The 15,883-nt window shown below is 30.2% G+C and overlaps 1 protein-coding gene and 2 pseudogenes across 3 annotated transcripts in view; all 3 read left to right on the top strand.

The window, feature by feature from the left end:
* The window catches only part of LOC149886075 (uncharacterized), a 403,391-nt pseudogene that overhangs the window by 39,875 nt on the left and 347,633 nt on the right, over nt 1-15,883 (top strand). The gene's annotated exons all lie outside the window — the stretch shown is intronic.
* LOC145184573 (uncharacterized) overlaps nt 1-15,883 on the top strand; it is a 44,991-nt gene that overhangs the window by 23,668 nt on the left and 5,440 nt on the right. For both annotated transcript variants that reach the window (XM_090093899.1, XM_090093900.1), the window contains 6 exons: nt 8,171-8,333; nt 8,409-8,511; nt 8,608-8,677; nt 8,861-9,115; nt 9,197-11,546; nt 11,962-12,153. In XM_090093899.1, coding sequence (XP_089950025.1) covers nt 8,171-8,333; nt 8,409-8,511; nt 8,608-8,677; nt 8,861-9,115; nt 9,197-11,546; nt 11,962-12,153 — 3,133 coding nt within the window. The remainder of the gene's footprint in view (nt 1-8,170; nt 8,334-8,408; nt 8,512-8,607; nt 8,678-8,860; nt 9,116-9,196; nt 11,547-11,961; nt 12,154-15,883) is intronic.
* LOC149886083 (uncharacterized) lies at nt 5,720-7,119 on the top strand (annotated as a pseudogene).

Here is a 15,883-nt window from a genome sequence, read left to right as displayed (position 1 = left end):
CAATCTGCATGTTTTACAAAGACCTTGAGGCACACAAGAGTCAAACACATCAAGATTTGTCTGGTAAATGTGGCAAACTCTTTCAGCCTGAAAAGCAGTCATCTGTTGGCTACATTTTTGGAGGCAGAGCATACAGACACACTTTCTGTTTTGCTCATGGTTTCTTGCCTTATTTGGCATCTTAAGAGTCAGTGGATCGTAGTAGTCTACCTAGACAAATTCAGCCATAATTTAAAATTAAAGAATATAGTTGACAAATATTAGGATTTCTGGCAATGTTATTTCATCAGACTCAAGTAGGTGTATTTCAAATAAATAACATTGCTACAAGTAGAGCTAAATATCTACCTAAATCACTTTGGATATGTTTGGATATTTCTGCAAACGTTTCATTTCAGTGCTACAAAAACAATTTTTCATGATTTTAACTTTTATTTACATCTAAGCTTGTAAAACCAAAGTAAAAATCAAGTAAATCATGTACACTCTTATTCATGTGGCAATGGGATGATATTGTTAATTCCCCTTATGCAACATGAAAGTCTTAATTTATAAAGTTGTTGGTATATTCAACTAGAGCACATGTGTTACTCATATCATGGCCTGGGGGCTTGCAATGGGCTATGATTGGAAATATTTTGTACTAAAAGTGAAAAAATCAACATTAAAACTACCATAACTTTTGTTATACTGCAGGGATCAAGATAAAATTTTACCCAAATCTTGGTATTGGAAGGGGCTACATCAGGGTTCCCACTCCTCCTTATAAACCTTAAATATCCTTAATAAAAAAAAAACTCCTTAAAAGTCCTTAAATAACCTTAAAAAAAGTTCAAATTTAACTGCTGTCCTTAATTTCTCCTTATTTTCTTACATTATCTTCAAGGAAATTTTATTAAAGTATATGGATTATACTTATAGTTACTTCTTTGATGATTTGAAATCCTACACCTATATATATTATACAAATAGTTACTTCTTTGATGATTTTAAATCCTACACCTATATATATATATATATATATATATATATATATATATATATATATATATATATATATATATATATATATATATATATATATATATATATATATATATATATATATATATATATATATATATATATATATATATATATGAGACCGTCAGCTTCAAAACCGGCCCTTTGCACTAAAGCAAATTTTACAGGATACACTTTTTTTTTGTGCAAATAAAAAAATTAAAAAAAACATATACACCTCATGTTTAGTCACTAATGAATGGTTTTCTATGTGAGTATCAGTAATTGTGATAATCATTGAATAGAAATATTTAATTAAAGGGCATTTTTTTCAAAAAAGAGCCGGTTTTGATCCAGCCACTGCACATTTTAATAAAATTTTAATTGTTTTGTGATTAATTTCGTTGGAACCCATGGTTATTTAAAGTCCACCGATTTCACACGCTTTTCAGTATATTTACGCCATCAATGGACAATTTTAGAAAACTCTCTCCCCCCCTTTTTTGCAGGATAGCCCGCTAATGTTTTTTAAAAAGTTAAATATATTTCGAAATAATTTTTGCCATGCATTAAATTTCTATTAAAATGCAATAACGTAACTAATTGTTAGTGGTCATAAAAATTGAAGAAATACCTGCATCACATGTCATATAAGTTTAGCTACCTGGGTTTTATGGTAGAAGCAACAAAACACGGAAAAAATTTTTAATGAGAAATTTATTATGGTCCTTGCAATATGGTGTTATTAAATAAATTTATGGTGTACATAAAATTTCTGCTAGACATGTATAGGCCACAAATACATGTGTGAACAACATTTAAAAGATTAAATTTACTTATGTAATAATTAGCAAAACAAAAACTAATAGCTTTCTTTTTTTTATATGCACCTTAAAAAACACATTAAAAAGGCAAGTCAATGTCAATAAGAAATTCTTTACAATAAAATAGTTTCAAATTCACAAAATTTAAATTACTAAATCCTAACATCAGCATCATCAATATCAGATGATCCATCTTCACCACAGCACAGCTCATTATTTTCTTCTGATTCACTGTCCTGATCAGAGTCAATGCTATCTTTTTCCTCATTAGGTATGGTTTTATTGTAAAACTCAAGATTTCGATCTTGTCTCCAATCAACACCATAATGAGAGTTCAATAACTTTTCTACATCCTTTATTTTCTTCGGGTTAATTTTAATTTGTGAATGAATGATTGGTAAATTAATTGAATTAAAATTTTTACCTTTCTTGATCAATGACTTAAAAGCATTAACTTCTACTGTATAAAAAGGTTCACCTCTCACCTCAATAATTCTTGGTCTTTTTAACACAATGATTCTTTTACAACTAGCTATTTTGAAATGCCAAGAAACATTATTTCTTTGAACTGTTTTCAAATAACTTTTCCAATCAAAAATTTCATAATCTTCTCCTAAGTGGAAAACTGCAGAATGTTTTTCAATGACCTCCACATACTCTTTGGGGGCTAACAATGATCTCCTTCTTATTGATGACCTTTTCAATGGTGCCAAACACCCTATCTGGTGGGATAAAGGAGTGACCTGTCACTGGGAAATCCAGTTCCACTGTTTGAATATGAGGATGAGCTTTATTGTGAAGCCAATAACTGATCATACCAACCATTACTGTATTCTTATTTTGCCCAGGGCATCCATCACAGCACAATCTGACTCTTTTTATGTTGCTAGACATGCTTAAATTATTCAGAGAAAAATAAAGAGCAGATGCAGTTTCATTTGATCCCTTAGATTGCTCCCTCTCTACCCAATAGTGAGAATCAATATTTTCTTTGTTAAGCGTATTATGAGAGCTCCCTTTTACAATTTTAAAATTATAAAAGTTGAGCTGCCTCCTATAATATGCAGCTTGATCTGATAGTTTAGGTAAGACTTGGTTCTTCTCACAATCAAATGACAGGGTAACAAGGTCATCACTTTCTTCCCTCAGCTTGTCAAAATAAGCATCAGATCTTTGGCAATGGATGTTTAATTGTAAAACTATTTTTTCTCTGGCTTGGAGATCTTTTGTATTTTTGATTCTAGTTTTAAGTTCAGAACATGCAGAGCAGGTGTCAACTCTAGGGGTCCCAAAACCTAGATTATACTCTGTATTGAATATATTAGTAAAAAACCATTTGGTAACTTTTAATTGACTATCACACTTTTTGTTATACAGCAGTTGAGAGTTCAGCTGGTAAGTACTGCCTACATTTTGAGTGTGACCTACAGTAGTGCTTTTCACTAACTTGAAATGATTCTATGAATTTTTTTACTTTCTCTTTTTTCTCAACAAACTTCTCTGCTTTGGCTGAAGTACCAGATTTGTGATATCTACTGACAACTCCAAGCAGTCTATGTTTTTTTATGCCTAATATTCCTAAAAATGTTCTCCTACAAACTGGTATTCTTATAGAGGAAGAGGCAGCCTTTGTAACAAAATATTTTACAGTAAATTCTCTTTTCCTATTTGATTCACCTTTAACACGTTTCGGCTGTAGGGATGAACAATGCTTCAAAATGAAGTTGTCCTGGTCCATTTTCTTACTTGTTTGATAAAATCGCTCATTGAAAGTGATGACATCACTCTGTGACAGGCAGTGACATTGGAAAGCACCCAATTTGTGCTTGCATGAAGGGATTTTTGGTGGACTCTTTGAATACCTGCAGAAAAATAGAAGTTAAAAGTTAATAAACATAATTACAAATAATACTTCATCAGTAATGCATACCTAGCTTTCTTCTCCCTTGCTCGTTTTGTGTTTTTGGGGTCTGCCACGCGTTTGCGTGACTGCAGTCTGCTTGTTTTTTTTACTTTTCGATCGTTTTCCATCGCAAAAAGTCTGTAAATGTTTAGTTAATTAGTATTTCATAAATATTTTCTACTTTTTCTATTACTGACAAGACAAATCACGAAGAATTTGCAATTTCCAGAGGATAAAAGTGTTAAAAACGAAAGTATTTTCAATATCAGCTGTTGTGATCATGTGGTATGATAACTGCTTTCCTATTGGCTGAAATAATAAACTGGTTTTGAAGCAGCTGCGCAAACAAAAAGAGCCGCTTTTGCACCATTTGCTGAATTTTACTTAGTAAAAACTATAGGATTAAACAGGTTTTGCAGCATTTTTTTAATTTTTCAATATAGTGCGAGCCATTACGAAACATTTGGCGTGCTTCATTTAAAATCGAAAAAAATGTCAAAGGGTCGGTTTTGAAGCTGACGGTCTCATATATATATATATATATATATATATATATATATATATATATATATATATATATATATATATATATATATATATATATATATATATACATACCCAGTTGGCACAAGACGTGTTTTAAATGTCTAAAATATGTATTAAAACGTTTTAATACGTGTTTTAGATGCTTTCAACGCGTCTTGTGCCCACTGGGTATATATATATATATTAGGGTGCATCACAAAACAACAATTTAAAAAAATTGATTTTGTCTGACACCTAATTGTGTTCTATATATTAAAAAAACACTGACTTTCAATATTTTTTAGAGGTCCCCCAACACCCTTGAATATTTGACCGGTCCCTAATGATTTCAAAAAAATTGCTTTTCAAAAGTAGTTTATGTTGGGTCTCAAATTAAGTGATATTTTATAAAAATTTAAAAAATAATCATCATTTTATTAAAAAAAAGGTGCATTTTTTGTAGTTTTATATATACATAGCAGTGAAATAAAAATGTGTTTTTTTTTTAAATGATTATTTTTGAAATTTTTTAAAAATTTTGCTTAATTTGAGACCCAACACAACCTACTTTTGAAAAACTATATATTTTTTAATTATTAGGGACTGGTCAAATATTCAAGGGTGTTGGGGGACCTCTAAAAATATTTCTTATTCTTAAGTTTTTGAAAGTCATTGTTTTTTTAATATATAGAACACAATCAGGTGTCAGACAAAATCAATATGTTTAAATTGTTATTTTGTGATGCACCCTAATATATAAAAATATATATTTATATATAGAGAAAGCCCACTTTCTCCTTTTTTTTTAAAGCACCTGTTTGATTGAAATTATTTTGAAAACTGTTTAATTTTTTCAATATTTTATTAGTGCTAATTAATAAGTAAAGTCTTTACTATTTAATTGACATGTTGTTTCCTTAAAATTTACTTTGTATTACTAAATATATAAAATTTTAAAGCATCTACTTTATAATTTTCATTTTTTTAATGTTGGCCAAAAGTTGAGGCTTGCTGCTTTATTTGATAATTTTCTTTTATAATTTTGCTTTTATTTTCATCAGCATTTACTAACTCTAAACTTTTGTTATTGTTGTTTGAAATATTACTAACAAAAACTTAAATTAAAACAAGTAATAAAAAAAGTTACAAAATGAGCTATAAAAAAATACAGCATGAAACTCCAAAATTACGGTTGACAATCTATGAAAAAACATGTTACGAATCTATTTTTCTTTGAGACCAAAGACTATCTCATCGTCAAAAAAACAATTTGAAAAAAAGTTAAATATTTCATATTCAATTTTACATTAAAGCGAACCAAGTAAAGTAGTAGCACATGTATGCAATTGGGCCTGCATGAACTATACAGAAGTTGTATGCTATCAATTATTTGAAGGTCAAATTAATTTTGATAAGTATATTGAAATTTTAGAATATTGATAATACCTTTGTAAAGAAAGGTCAAATGGACTTGCATGTGCGGTATTGGAATGAGGAGAGTAATACCGTTTGTACTAGATATTATACTTCAGAATTTATGGGAAAAGCTGCAGCCCCAGATATTCTAAATATGTTTAAATCCTGCATGATTGGTTTGAATGATGAAAAAATGCTCCAGGTATCTATGGATGGCCCTAATGTTAATAAACAATTTTTGACAATGCTCAATGAAGAACGTCAGACCAATGAATTAAGTACGCTCATTGATATTGGTACCTGTGGTTTGCACGCTTTAAATGGTACCTTACAAACTGGTGCCAAAGCTACAGGCTGGAACATAAAGAAGTTATTGTCTTCAATGTACCAAAAACATTTGTTTACTTGTATAAAAAAAAGTGGAAATCTGCAAACTATACTGTCAAAAATTTTGAAAAGAAGTTTGTGAGCTGTCTTAATGAATATTTAATTGTCAGAAAAAAAGACAATGAACCAACTGCAAGTAAACAGGGTCGAAAACCAGCTGCATTTAATAATAGTTCTAATAAAACTAAAAAACGACGTGTATCTTGTTTAATTGAATCTCATTCATCCAATGAATTATTTTTTGCTGCTAATAAAAAATTTAGAGGGATATTTGTTCTCAGCTAAATCACCAATGATGGTGATTTAGCTAAGAACAAATATTCCAGGTTTTGTAAAACTGTCATTGTTGATAACAAAGAATTATTTTTGACTTTTGATAAAGATAAAGATCGTTTGGACTACTTTTTGTGGAAATACTCTGATTTAAAGCTGTATAAAAATCTTCAACAAATTTTTAAAATTGTCCTCATTTTATCGCACGGGCAAGCTCAAGTTGAACGAGGGTTCAGCAGCAATAAAAATCTGATTAATGACAATATGTCCACAGACACCATCATCTCTTTACGTTCTATCCAAGATTACCTCACATTTTATGGGCTCATGATACATGAAGTTGAAATAACTAAAGATTTGTTGGATAGCTGCAAACAGGCAAGAAAGAGGTATTTTGATGATCAATGATCAAAAGCCCTGTCTGCAGAAAAAGCAGAGAAAATGGAAGCAAAACAAAAAGTAATTGAGGATATTGAAATAGTCAATACAGAAATTCGACAGTCATTATGTATGATTGAGAATTTAAAGAAGTCGTCTGATGAAATTGGATTCCGTGCTGAAAAAAGGATAGCTTTAGGTTTGTGCCCTGAATATGAATAAATTTTTAGTTCATATAATACTAAATGAAATGTCATTATTTAATGATTCACTTTGTATTTAGATGACATTAAAGCTGACATTTCGAAATCTAATGCATTAAAAAGAGCTGCTTTTGAAAAACAAGAGTTTCTTGAAATACTTTATGTTAAAAAAAACAACCTTGTTAAAAAGAAAAATGAACTTTTATAATGTTATATATATATTTGTGTATAGTATATTATATTTATAATAGTTTATCTATTTGTATTTAATGTTTATTGAAAAAAGAAAGATTCTGTTTTTAAAGTAATCATTTTCTCCTTAATTCTCCTTATTTTTTCCTTGAAAAAATTGGCGTTCGTGACCAAATATCCTTATAAATTGGGAAAATATATCCTTAATTCTCCTTAAAATCCTTATTTTTAGCCTCAGTTTTAATAGTGGTAACCCTGTACATTGCCACCAAATTTTATTGGTCTATGTTTAATGGTATGGATTTTATAGCAGTTTTGCTATGTCAAAAAAGAAGGTAAATTTTTTCCATTTTTGTAATTCAGTCACTTTTTTTCAGCAGACGTACCTGAAAGAATTTAAAATTTGCACCAGGTGACCCTGGGATATGTACACTATCACCCCATATAGGTGGCATTCTTGGCTCAGCTAGGTTGGCAATATTAGATCCTATGATCTAATACATGATTTAAAAAAATGAAACCAAATTTTTTTAAATCAAGAATTGAAGACATAAGTGGATGAAGGTGTTATGTCGCAAAAATACAAAATTCCACTTTTTTACACAATAAAGGTGTTAAGTAAGGCTCTTTCACATGAACATAATGACACCGCACAAAAATGTGCTAAAATACGATTTTCACAGTGAATGAAGGAGTTATGTTACATATTAATTCATCCATAACAAGATTTAATGCAGATGTAACTGTTAAGGGACTTTAATACATTCATCCATTAAAAACGCTATTTTTCAAATACAGATGAAGGCCTTCATCCACTGTGAAAATTGTATTTTAGCACATTTTTGTGTGGTGTCATTATGTTCATGTGAAAGAGCGTTACTTAACACCTTTATTTGTGTAAAAAAGTGGAATTTTGTATTTTTGCGACATAACGCCTTCATCCACTTATGTCTTCAATTGTTACTTGAGTTTTGCAAATATTTTAATGAAATGTTCTTAGAGTTTCAGATTTTAGTTAAAGAAAAATATTTTAGATGATGTTTAACTTTTGCATGTAATTTTTTTAGTCATTCTACACTAACAAATACAACAGAAGCTGTCACTGATTTCACGACCACAGAAAACTCAGGAGCATTAGCAAATGGTATTGATGCCCCCAACATTCAAGTTACTGAAGCAGCAGTAATAAATTCACCAAAAAAATTTCCCTCTGAACCACAGCAAATAATTGTAAGTCTGAATGATATTTTTTTTATTCATAAAAACCTTTGAGCATTTTTTTGATTAACTTTTTTTTGTTATTAGGCTTCTAATGTTGTTAGTCATGTTGAAATTCCACAAATTATTGGGTCTATCCCTCAACATATTCTTTCAGCTTCACAGGCACTTTTTCCATCTGTTTCAGGAGGTATGTTCAATAATTAAATGTTTTTTAATAAATATTATGCAAGTTTGTTTTATCTTATCTTTCTGCTTAATCTATGTTTCTATTTTATCTATTTAGCTATTTATACTCAATCTGGTGTATCTGGTTATGTACTTCCTCAACCAAGAATGCTGCCAGGTGTTGTTGGGTAATTGTTCTTAAGCTTTTTACTTCCAAAATCTTTTCAAAATGATTATAAAAGCATTTCTTAAAAGTAATTTTATGAATAAAATTTATCTATAAAATTTTGTGCTATGTTTTCAGAGATGTTCTTGTTATTATGATAATTTAATGTTACTTCGTGTTTCTGTTAATAAAAAATAACTTATAGGTTAAGTATTCCACCTGGTGCCACTATAATTAAGCGACTTGTACCAGTGCCTGTTGGTCCACGAATAGGAATTCCTGCTCAAAGTGTTCTGCCACCTCAATTTGTTCCTCACCAACCACTTCAGCATCTTAACCAAGGAATGTTGGCTAGAATTTCACTAGCTCAGAAATCTAAAGAATTAAGAAAAGAGCCTGAGTCACCTATGCCACTAACTGAAGATGAATTTTATATGTGGCAAAGCAAAATAAAAAAACAGTTAGTATCCTACTAAATGGCCTTTTTAATTTTCTTTATTATTGATTATCTGTTCCATAATTGACTATACATTTTCTTTAGTGACCCTCGTTCCAGACATCGGCATCGCAGTTCTTCCCGTGATCATTACAGGAGTCGTAGCCGTAGTCCTTACTATCGAAATCATAGTGATTCACCAGTCAGTTCCAGCCAAGAACGTAAAAAGAAAAACAAAACAAAAAGGCGTCACCATGAGTCTTCTCATGAAAGTGGTTGTGAATCTAGTAGTATAAAGCGTAGGTCACGTTCTGAAAAAAGACTTTTAAAATCAACAAGATTTGTTCCAGATCATATAAAGCGTGAGCTAGATGAATTTGAATTTGATAATGAAATTGAATTTGATGAAGAAATGCGCAATATAAAGGAAAAAAAAGTTAAAGTAAAAAAACGTGATTCTTCTATTCGTGTGACTAAGAAGAATACACGCACAAGTTCATTTTCAAAGCCTTCTTCCCCTGAAGGTGAAGGTATTGTCACAAAGTTATCAGGTATTGATCTTTCTGTTGAGCCTTTAGAAAACAAGCAGTTGACAGTTTCAGAGTTAACAAATGAAATAGAAAATGTAGCACTGCAAAGGTTAGATAATCTAGATCAAACTGTATTACCAAAGCGAAAAACAAGATTAGTAAAGAAAAAAATTATTCGAGTTATAAAAAAGGTTGTTCCCAAAAAAAAGCTTCTCTTATGTAATGAGAGCTCTGCACCAACTGTAAGTTCTATAAAAATAGATAATGTTAATAATTCAATAAATAAAGTAGCTGTATTAAGAGAAGAAGTTGCTTTAAAAGAAGAATCATTACCAGAGATAGAACTTAATAAAATAGAGCCATTTGTTTCTGCAGCCAAAAAGAAAACTCTTGGTAAAGTATTAGCTGACAGTGTGACTGATTGTTCAGAAAAAACAAGCTTATACACTTCAACAAAATCTAGTTTTTTAAATGAGAAGTCAAAAGTAACAGAAAAAAATATTCAGGTTTCATCTAATGATGCTAAAGAAAATAAGCCACTAATTAAAGAACTTAAAAAAACTACTGTCAATAATTCTGAAATGCCAGAAAATAGCCGTTGGCAAAACGAGGAATTAACTAGTAATCACAATGTAAAATCTTGTTCCTCTCCTGTAGTCAAAACATCAGCAGCTTCTTTATTGTCCATAAGGAAACTAAATCCAAGATTATCTGATGGAGATGTTGCTCCTAAGAGAAAAATTTCTCAGTGTGAAACAAATTTTAAAAAAAGAGTTATAATGTTGAAGAGTAAAAGTAATCGTGAGAAATCCAAGGCTGAGGAAGTTGCAGCAGAGGTTCTTGCTAAAAAGGAAGCAGAAAAACTTGCATTAGCAAAAAAAGTAAAAAAAGCAAGTGCTTCTTTTCGCAAAGACCAATCTGGAAATAGTGACATTGAAGAAGGGGCAATAAGACGAAAGCGTGAGCGACGTGAAAAATATTTACTTGCTAAGGAAAGAAAGTTGGCTAAAGAATATCTGGAAAAACTAAAAGCAGCAAAAAAAGACATGCAAAAATTGACTGGTGGTAAAAAACCACAAATTCAGATTTCTTGTGAAAATAGTAGTAGTGATGAAGATGGAAAGAATGAAAAACGACCAGATCAAGAATTTTACAAACCTGGAGAAAAATTGAAAAGTATCAGTGAAATGTCAAAAAAACGTCTACAGCAAGAAGATCAAATGAAGTCTAGTACTAAGCTTGATGAAATTAAAAGTGATGTATTGAAGTCCAAAGTATCAAGTTTAACTGTTATCACAGTTAAAAAATCAAACGAGAGAGCTGATGATCAGGCTATTGGGAGTCAAGCAAAAGATTCTCGCAGAGTTGTTTGTATTGATGGAAATAAACGATCATTATCTTCTGAGGTTGCTTTACTTAGTGAAACAAAATTAAAAAATCAATCAAAAAATTTGCTAGGTGATTCTCTTCATCATTTGGGAGATGAATCATTTGTAGGAAAAAGGCTTAAGCCAGAAGCTGAATGTGAGAAACGATGGCAGTTGCAATGTGAGGCTCACAATGATGACCATCAAAATGAATTGAAACCAGATAAAATTCGACAGGAGAAAAGTAAAATTGAGAGAAGTGATCTGAAACGTGTTCAAGAATTGGAAAGAGAAAGACAATTAGCTGTTTTTGAAAAAGAGCAACTTGAAAAAATATTAAAAAAAGAACGCAAACTTAGAGAAAATATGGAAAGAGAAGCTGAATTAAAAGTAAAAAAGGAGCTGACTTCTTCATATCCAGAAAGTAAGAACAAAAGTATGAAGGTAAATGATATAGAAAAAAGTGTTGAAGAAGAAGATACTACTGACAGTGAAGTAGAAAAAAAATCTAACAAGAAAAAGTCAAAAAGGAAAAAAGACAGGAAACGAAAGCGAAAGGTAATAGTTTTAAAAAGTTATGATAACAGTATAAAGTTAAAAATAACATTTTCCTATAAAAAGATGGAACTTAGTTAATCAGTTAAAATGTATCTGCACAAAAAATGATTTAAGATTCTAAACTAGCTAAAGGCGTTGTAAAAGTTTATAGGGTAATATTGATTAAATCAATTTTGGTAGCAATAAAAAAGAAAAATTAATTCTACACTAGAAGCTTTACTCATACAGCTGTAAATATTTTTAACAAGATGCAAAAAAAAAAAAATGATTATGCTGTTCTCAATATCAATAAATATAATATACGGTTTAAAATATCATCAATTTATTTTAATGACGTTGTAAATTTTCAAACCTGTTAATGAGGTTATTATAAAATAAAATAAACTGTAATTGTTGATTAATTTTGTTATCACAGCGAGAGGTGCAAGAAAGTGAACAGTCAGAAGATAGTGAAGATTCTAGTGTTGATTGCAGTGAAGGTGAACGTAAAAAGAAAAAGAAAAAGAAGAAGCATAAAAGTAAGCATAAAAAACACAGAAAGAGCAAAAAGCACAGGAAGAAAAACAAAAAGAAGAAATCGAGAAAAGATTCCAGTGATGTTGGTGAGGTCTGTAACTTAGTTAATGTTTGAATTTTAAGAAGAATTAGGTAATGTTAGATATAAAAAAAATAAATTGATTAATTCATGTTGATATATTTTATTAAATGGTTTGCATGTTGTTTAAAATAACCATAGTTAAAATAGAATTGACAATCAAAACTAAATAATAACTTCTATTTGTTGATTTAAATAATTTAAACTATAAACATGTTGCATCAGTCATTAAGTATCTATTTATTAAATTACTTTCTTTGTGAATAATTTCCCAAGCAGGTTTGTTCCTTTTTAAGATATAATAGGTGATGCATAAGTTATCGGACAAAATAAAAACCTTTTCTAATTTTTAAGTAAAGAAAAAAACTATTTTAATTTTTTTCTAAAACAAAGAATTTATTTTTCAGTAAAAATAAGCTTCTTTTTTTTTTTATGAAAAATTGTCATTCAATAAATCTCTATTTTGCTTTGGCACCTTTCATAAACAACCGTAAAACGTTCAAATCAATTTCTTTTACTTTTTATTTAATTTATCAAGACTTTTTCTCTGTTTAAGCTACCCACCCTCCCTCATAAACCTTTTGAGCCAAATGTCCCCAAAAGTTATCAATATTATATTTGTGCTTAAGGCAAATTTGGTGGGGTGGATTTATTATTATTAACATAATTGACGTTTGTTCATCCATTTAGAAAATCTTTAAAGTAAGGGTCTGCGTCTCTGAATCGTTTTCTCGAAATGAACCTGGACAACCATAACGAGACAAGAAATGTCCCGGAAAAAATTGACGAATAAACTGTCCCGGAATAAAGTTTTAAACCGGGACAATAAATATCATCGTCTCGAATAAAAAAATAACGAGACGCAGATGCTTAATTTAAAGTAATGAGAACTCGCTAAATCTAGACAAAATAAATAGTTAAATCACCATGATGCTTGTGAGTGAATGAAAGAAGTAATTTTTCTAAACATTCGTTAACATAGATTTTGATGTATTGCTTGGTACAGCCTTGGAAGCACGAAACAATAGGCCGGGTGAATAAAAATGAGCAATTGCTTTTACTCAGTAATTGGTCAGCTTTACGTGAATAGAAACTTCAACAACTTTCCTTAAGTTTTTATTCACGTAAAATTGAGCAATTACTGAGTAAATTGCTTACCTTTACTTGAATAAAAATATGAGGAAAACTGCTGAAGTTTTAATTCACGTAAAGCTGACCAATTACTGAGTAAAAGCAATTGCTCATTTTTATTCACCCGGCCTAATAGCTTGTACATACTGCGGTCAGTTACGGCCATCCACGTCCAATAGCTTTTTCGGAAATTGCTCTTTTTTTCCTACAAAGCGAACACTTTCTAGGCATGTTTTTTTTTTACGTTTGTGTAGCATCCAAAATTTCCATTCATGTTGTCACCAACAAAACAAAAGCATTTTTCATCATCGATGACCAAAATTGATTTCGTATTGTTAAGCTGGTGAACAAGTTTTCTGCTTCTTTTCTTTGCTTTTATTTGTTGTTCAATTGTGTATTTGGAAGTCTTTTCATGTTTTGTGCGTTGAAGATTCATTTCTTTAAATAAACGACCCATTTTTGGTTGATTTATACCAAATTTAAAATCCGATTTTCTCTGACTAACCCCTTTTCAGTTGTTAGCATGACTCTTGTTTGGCTAACTCTTGTCTATAATAAAAAAGCAACATTTGTTTGTATAGGTAAGAATCCGTTTTCTACCATATGTATGATGATCAATCATAGTTATGTATGTGATAGAAGCATGTTGTGTAGCAAATCACATCCTTATCTTTTTTTCTCGGCCTTAAAACCGCCGTAACAAATGTGGTGTAAAATAAACGTTTGCTTTCCACAAATCTAAAGCTTTTTCTGTGCACTTTTTTTTACCTGTAATAACTTTGTTAATGATCTTATTTTTTTTATAAATCACTTTAATGTAAAAGGTAAGTTGAAAAACAGTTTGACTGTAAAAATTATTTTGACCATGACCTTTCTAAATTGTTCACTTGAATACTCAAAAGACCTTTTTGGAACTTTTACATTTATCTCAATAAGGTTATCTTGAAAATTTTTTTCCTTTTACAAAAGCCTCTTTAAACTCTCACTCGATTAAAAATATTTAGTAAAACAAAAGATTTGTAAAAATTATTTTGAATTTGCCTATTCGCATTCCAAAGTGTTTTAAAACTTAGTTTGCTTATTCACACTAGTGCTGCAACCACACGCGAGGACAAACATGGAATGTAAAAACTGTAAAAAAAGCTTACCAGGTTTTGCTTTTTAAAACTCCATCTTGTGGACTCCATCATCTCAAAACTCCATCATCTCAAATGTTTTTCCTCTTTTGGTTGCGCTACTGATTCCGCACATTTAAATGCGTTAGCGTGTTTTCACAAAGAATTGAATATCGCAAAATGTTGGTAATAAATTTCATGAAATATTTATTGGGGTTTCAAATATGCGAATTTAGTATAACTTGCGCTTTGAGTTCTTTCTCGATCGATTGGGCTAACCACAACAAGTAATACTTCGATCAATTATGACGTCCTCGCATGTGTTTTGTATAATGAAATTTTATCTATACATCGTTGTGATCTTTACATGGTTCAGTGCAGGGTTGTATATTAAAATCTTTTGTATCAGCTTGAATAAACATAATTACTAGGCACCGCCGATTCAGTTCGTAAAATCCGCAAAAAGCCAATCTGACTTATTATGCGGATTAAAACAGTCCGTTCGTAAATATCTTTCGGATTAGTAAACCGAAAACTAATTTACTAACCACTAGCGAATTTTTTTTTTTTTTGCGGATTCTCTTTGCTGTTCGGATTATTAATCCGAAAAATTTTTACGAATCAATTTAACTTGAATTCGCTCAGCGAATTATACGAATCGCGTTCCGTTGGCGTCACCATTAAATGGTGTGGTGCTAAAAAATAACATTTTTATTATGTGCGCGTCATATATATAGTGGATCTCTTTTATTTTCAATCAGTCCTATTTGGAAATCTTAACCTACAACAATTCGTTCAACAGATCAAGTCTTCTATTCTTCACTTACATTTATTACGGTAAGCCATTATTTTTTATTTTGATTTAAAAGTTAAGAATATTTTAAACTGAATTTTTGCGGGTTTTTTTTTTTTTTTTTTTGGTGGATCGAATTCCTTTGCGAATTAATTCGCTTTGCGGTTTGTTTCAATTAGTGGATTGGTCCGATATGATTTACATTGTTATATTTTTTCTACTTAAATATTTATAGAAATAAAAATAGTAATAGAGATAAAAACTAGTTTGAAAAATTGTTACGTTCATTTCAACAATGAAGGCCAATAACCTTTAAATAATCATTTCTTTTATTGAAAACTTTATGCATGCCTCAAAAATGTGACCCATCTGACCAAAACCAGTCTTATGTATAAAATTTTAGGTTTTGAGTGTGATACATATTTGAAAAGGTATAATATTCTGCTTTAAAACGATGCAAAAATTATTGCTCTAGCTTGACCCTAGCCAGTTATGAGCAAAAATGTAACATCTATATTAAAATTTTAAAACGGAAAAAAACGCGTTTAAAGGTTTGATGTCATATAAAATAGAAAACTCCTTAGCAATCATGCATGGATTTTGTTCTAATTTGGCACACATCTACTGTGATACATTTGCAACAAGTCCTGAAAAAATTATTACTGTAGCTTGATTACTTTTTAAATTATAATACTTTTAGTAC

Source organism: Hydra viridissima, unplaced genomic scaffold (assembly GCF_058129835.1).
Source record: "Hydra viridissima isolate aposymbiotic clone 2 unplaced genomic scaffold, HvirCarnegie_v1 scaffold_7, whole genome shotgun sequence".
NCBI classification, from domain to species: domain Eukaryota; kingdom Metazoa; phylum Cnidaria; class Hydrozoa; order Anthoathecata; family Hydridae; genus Hydra; species Hydra viridissima.
This window is presented reverse-complemented; position numbering and strand designations above follow the sequence as displayed.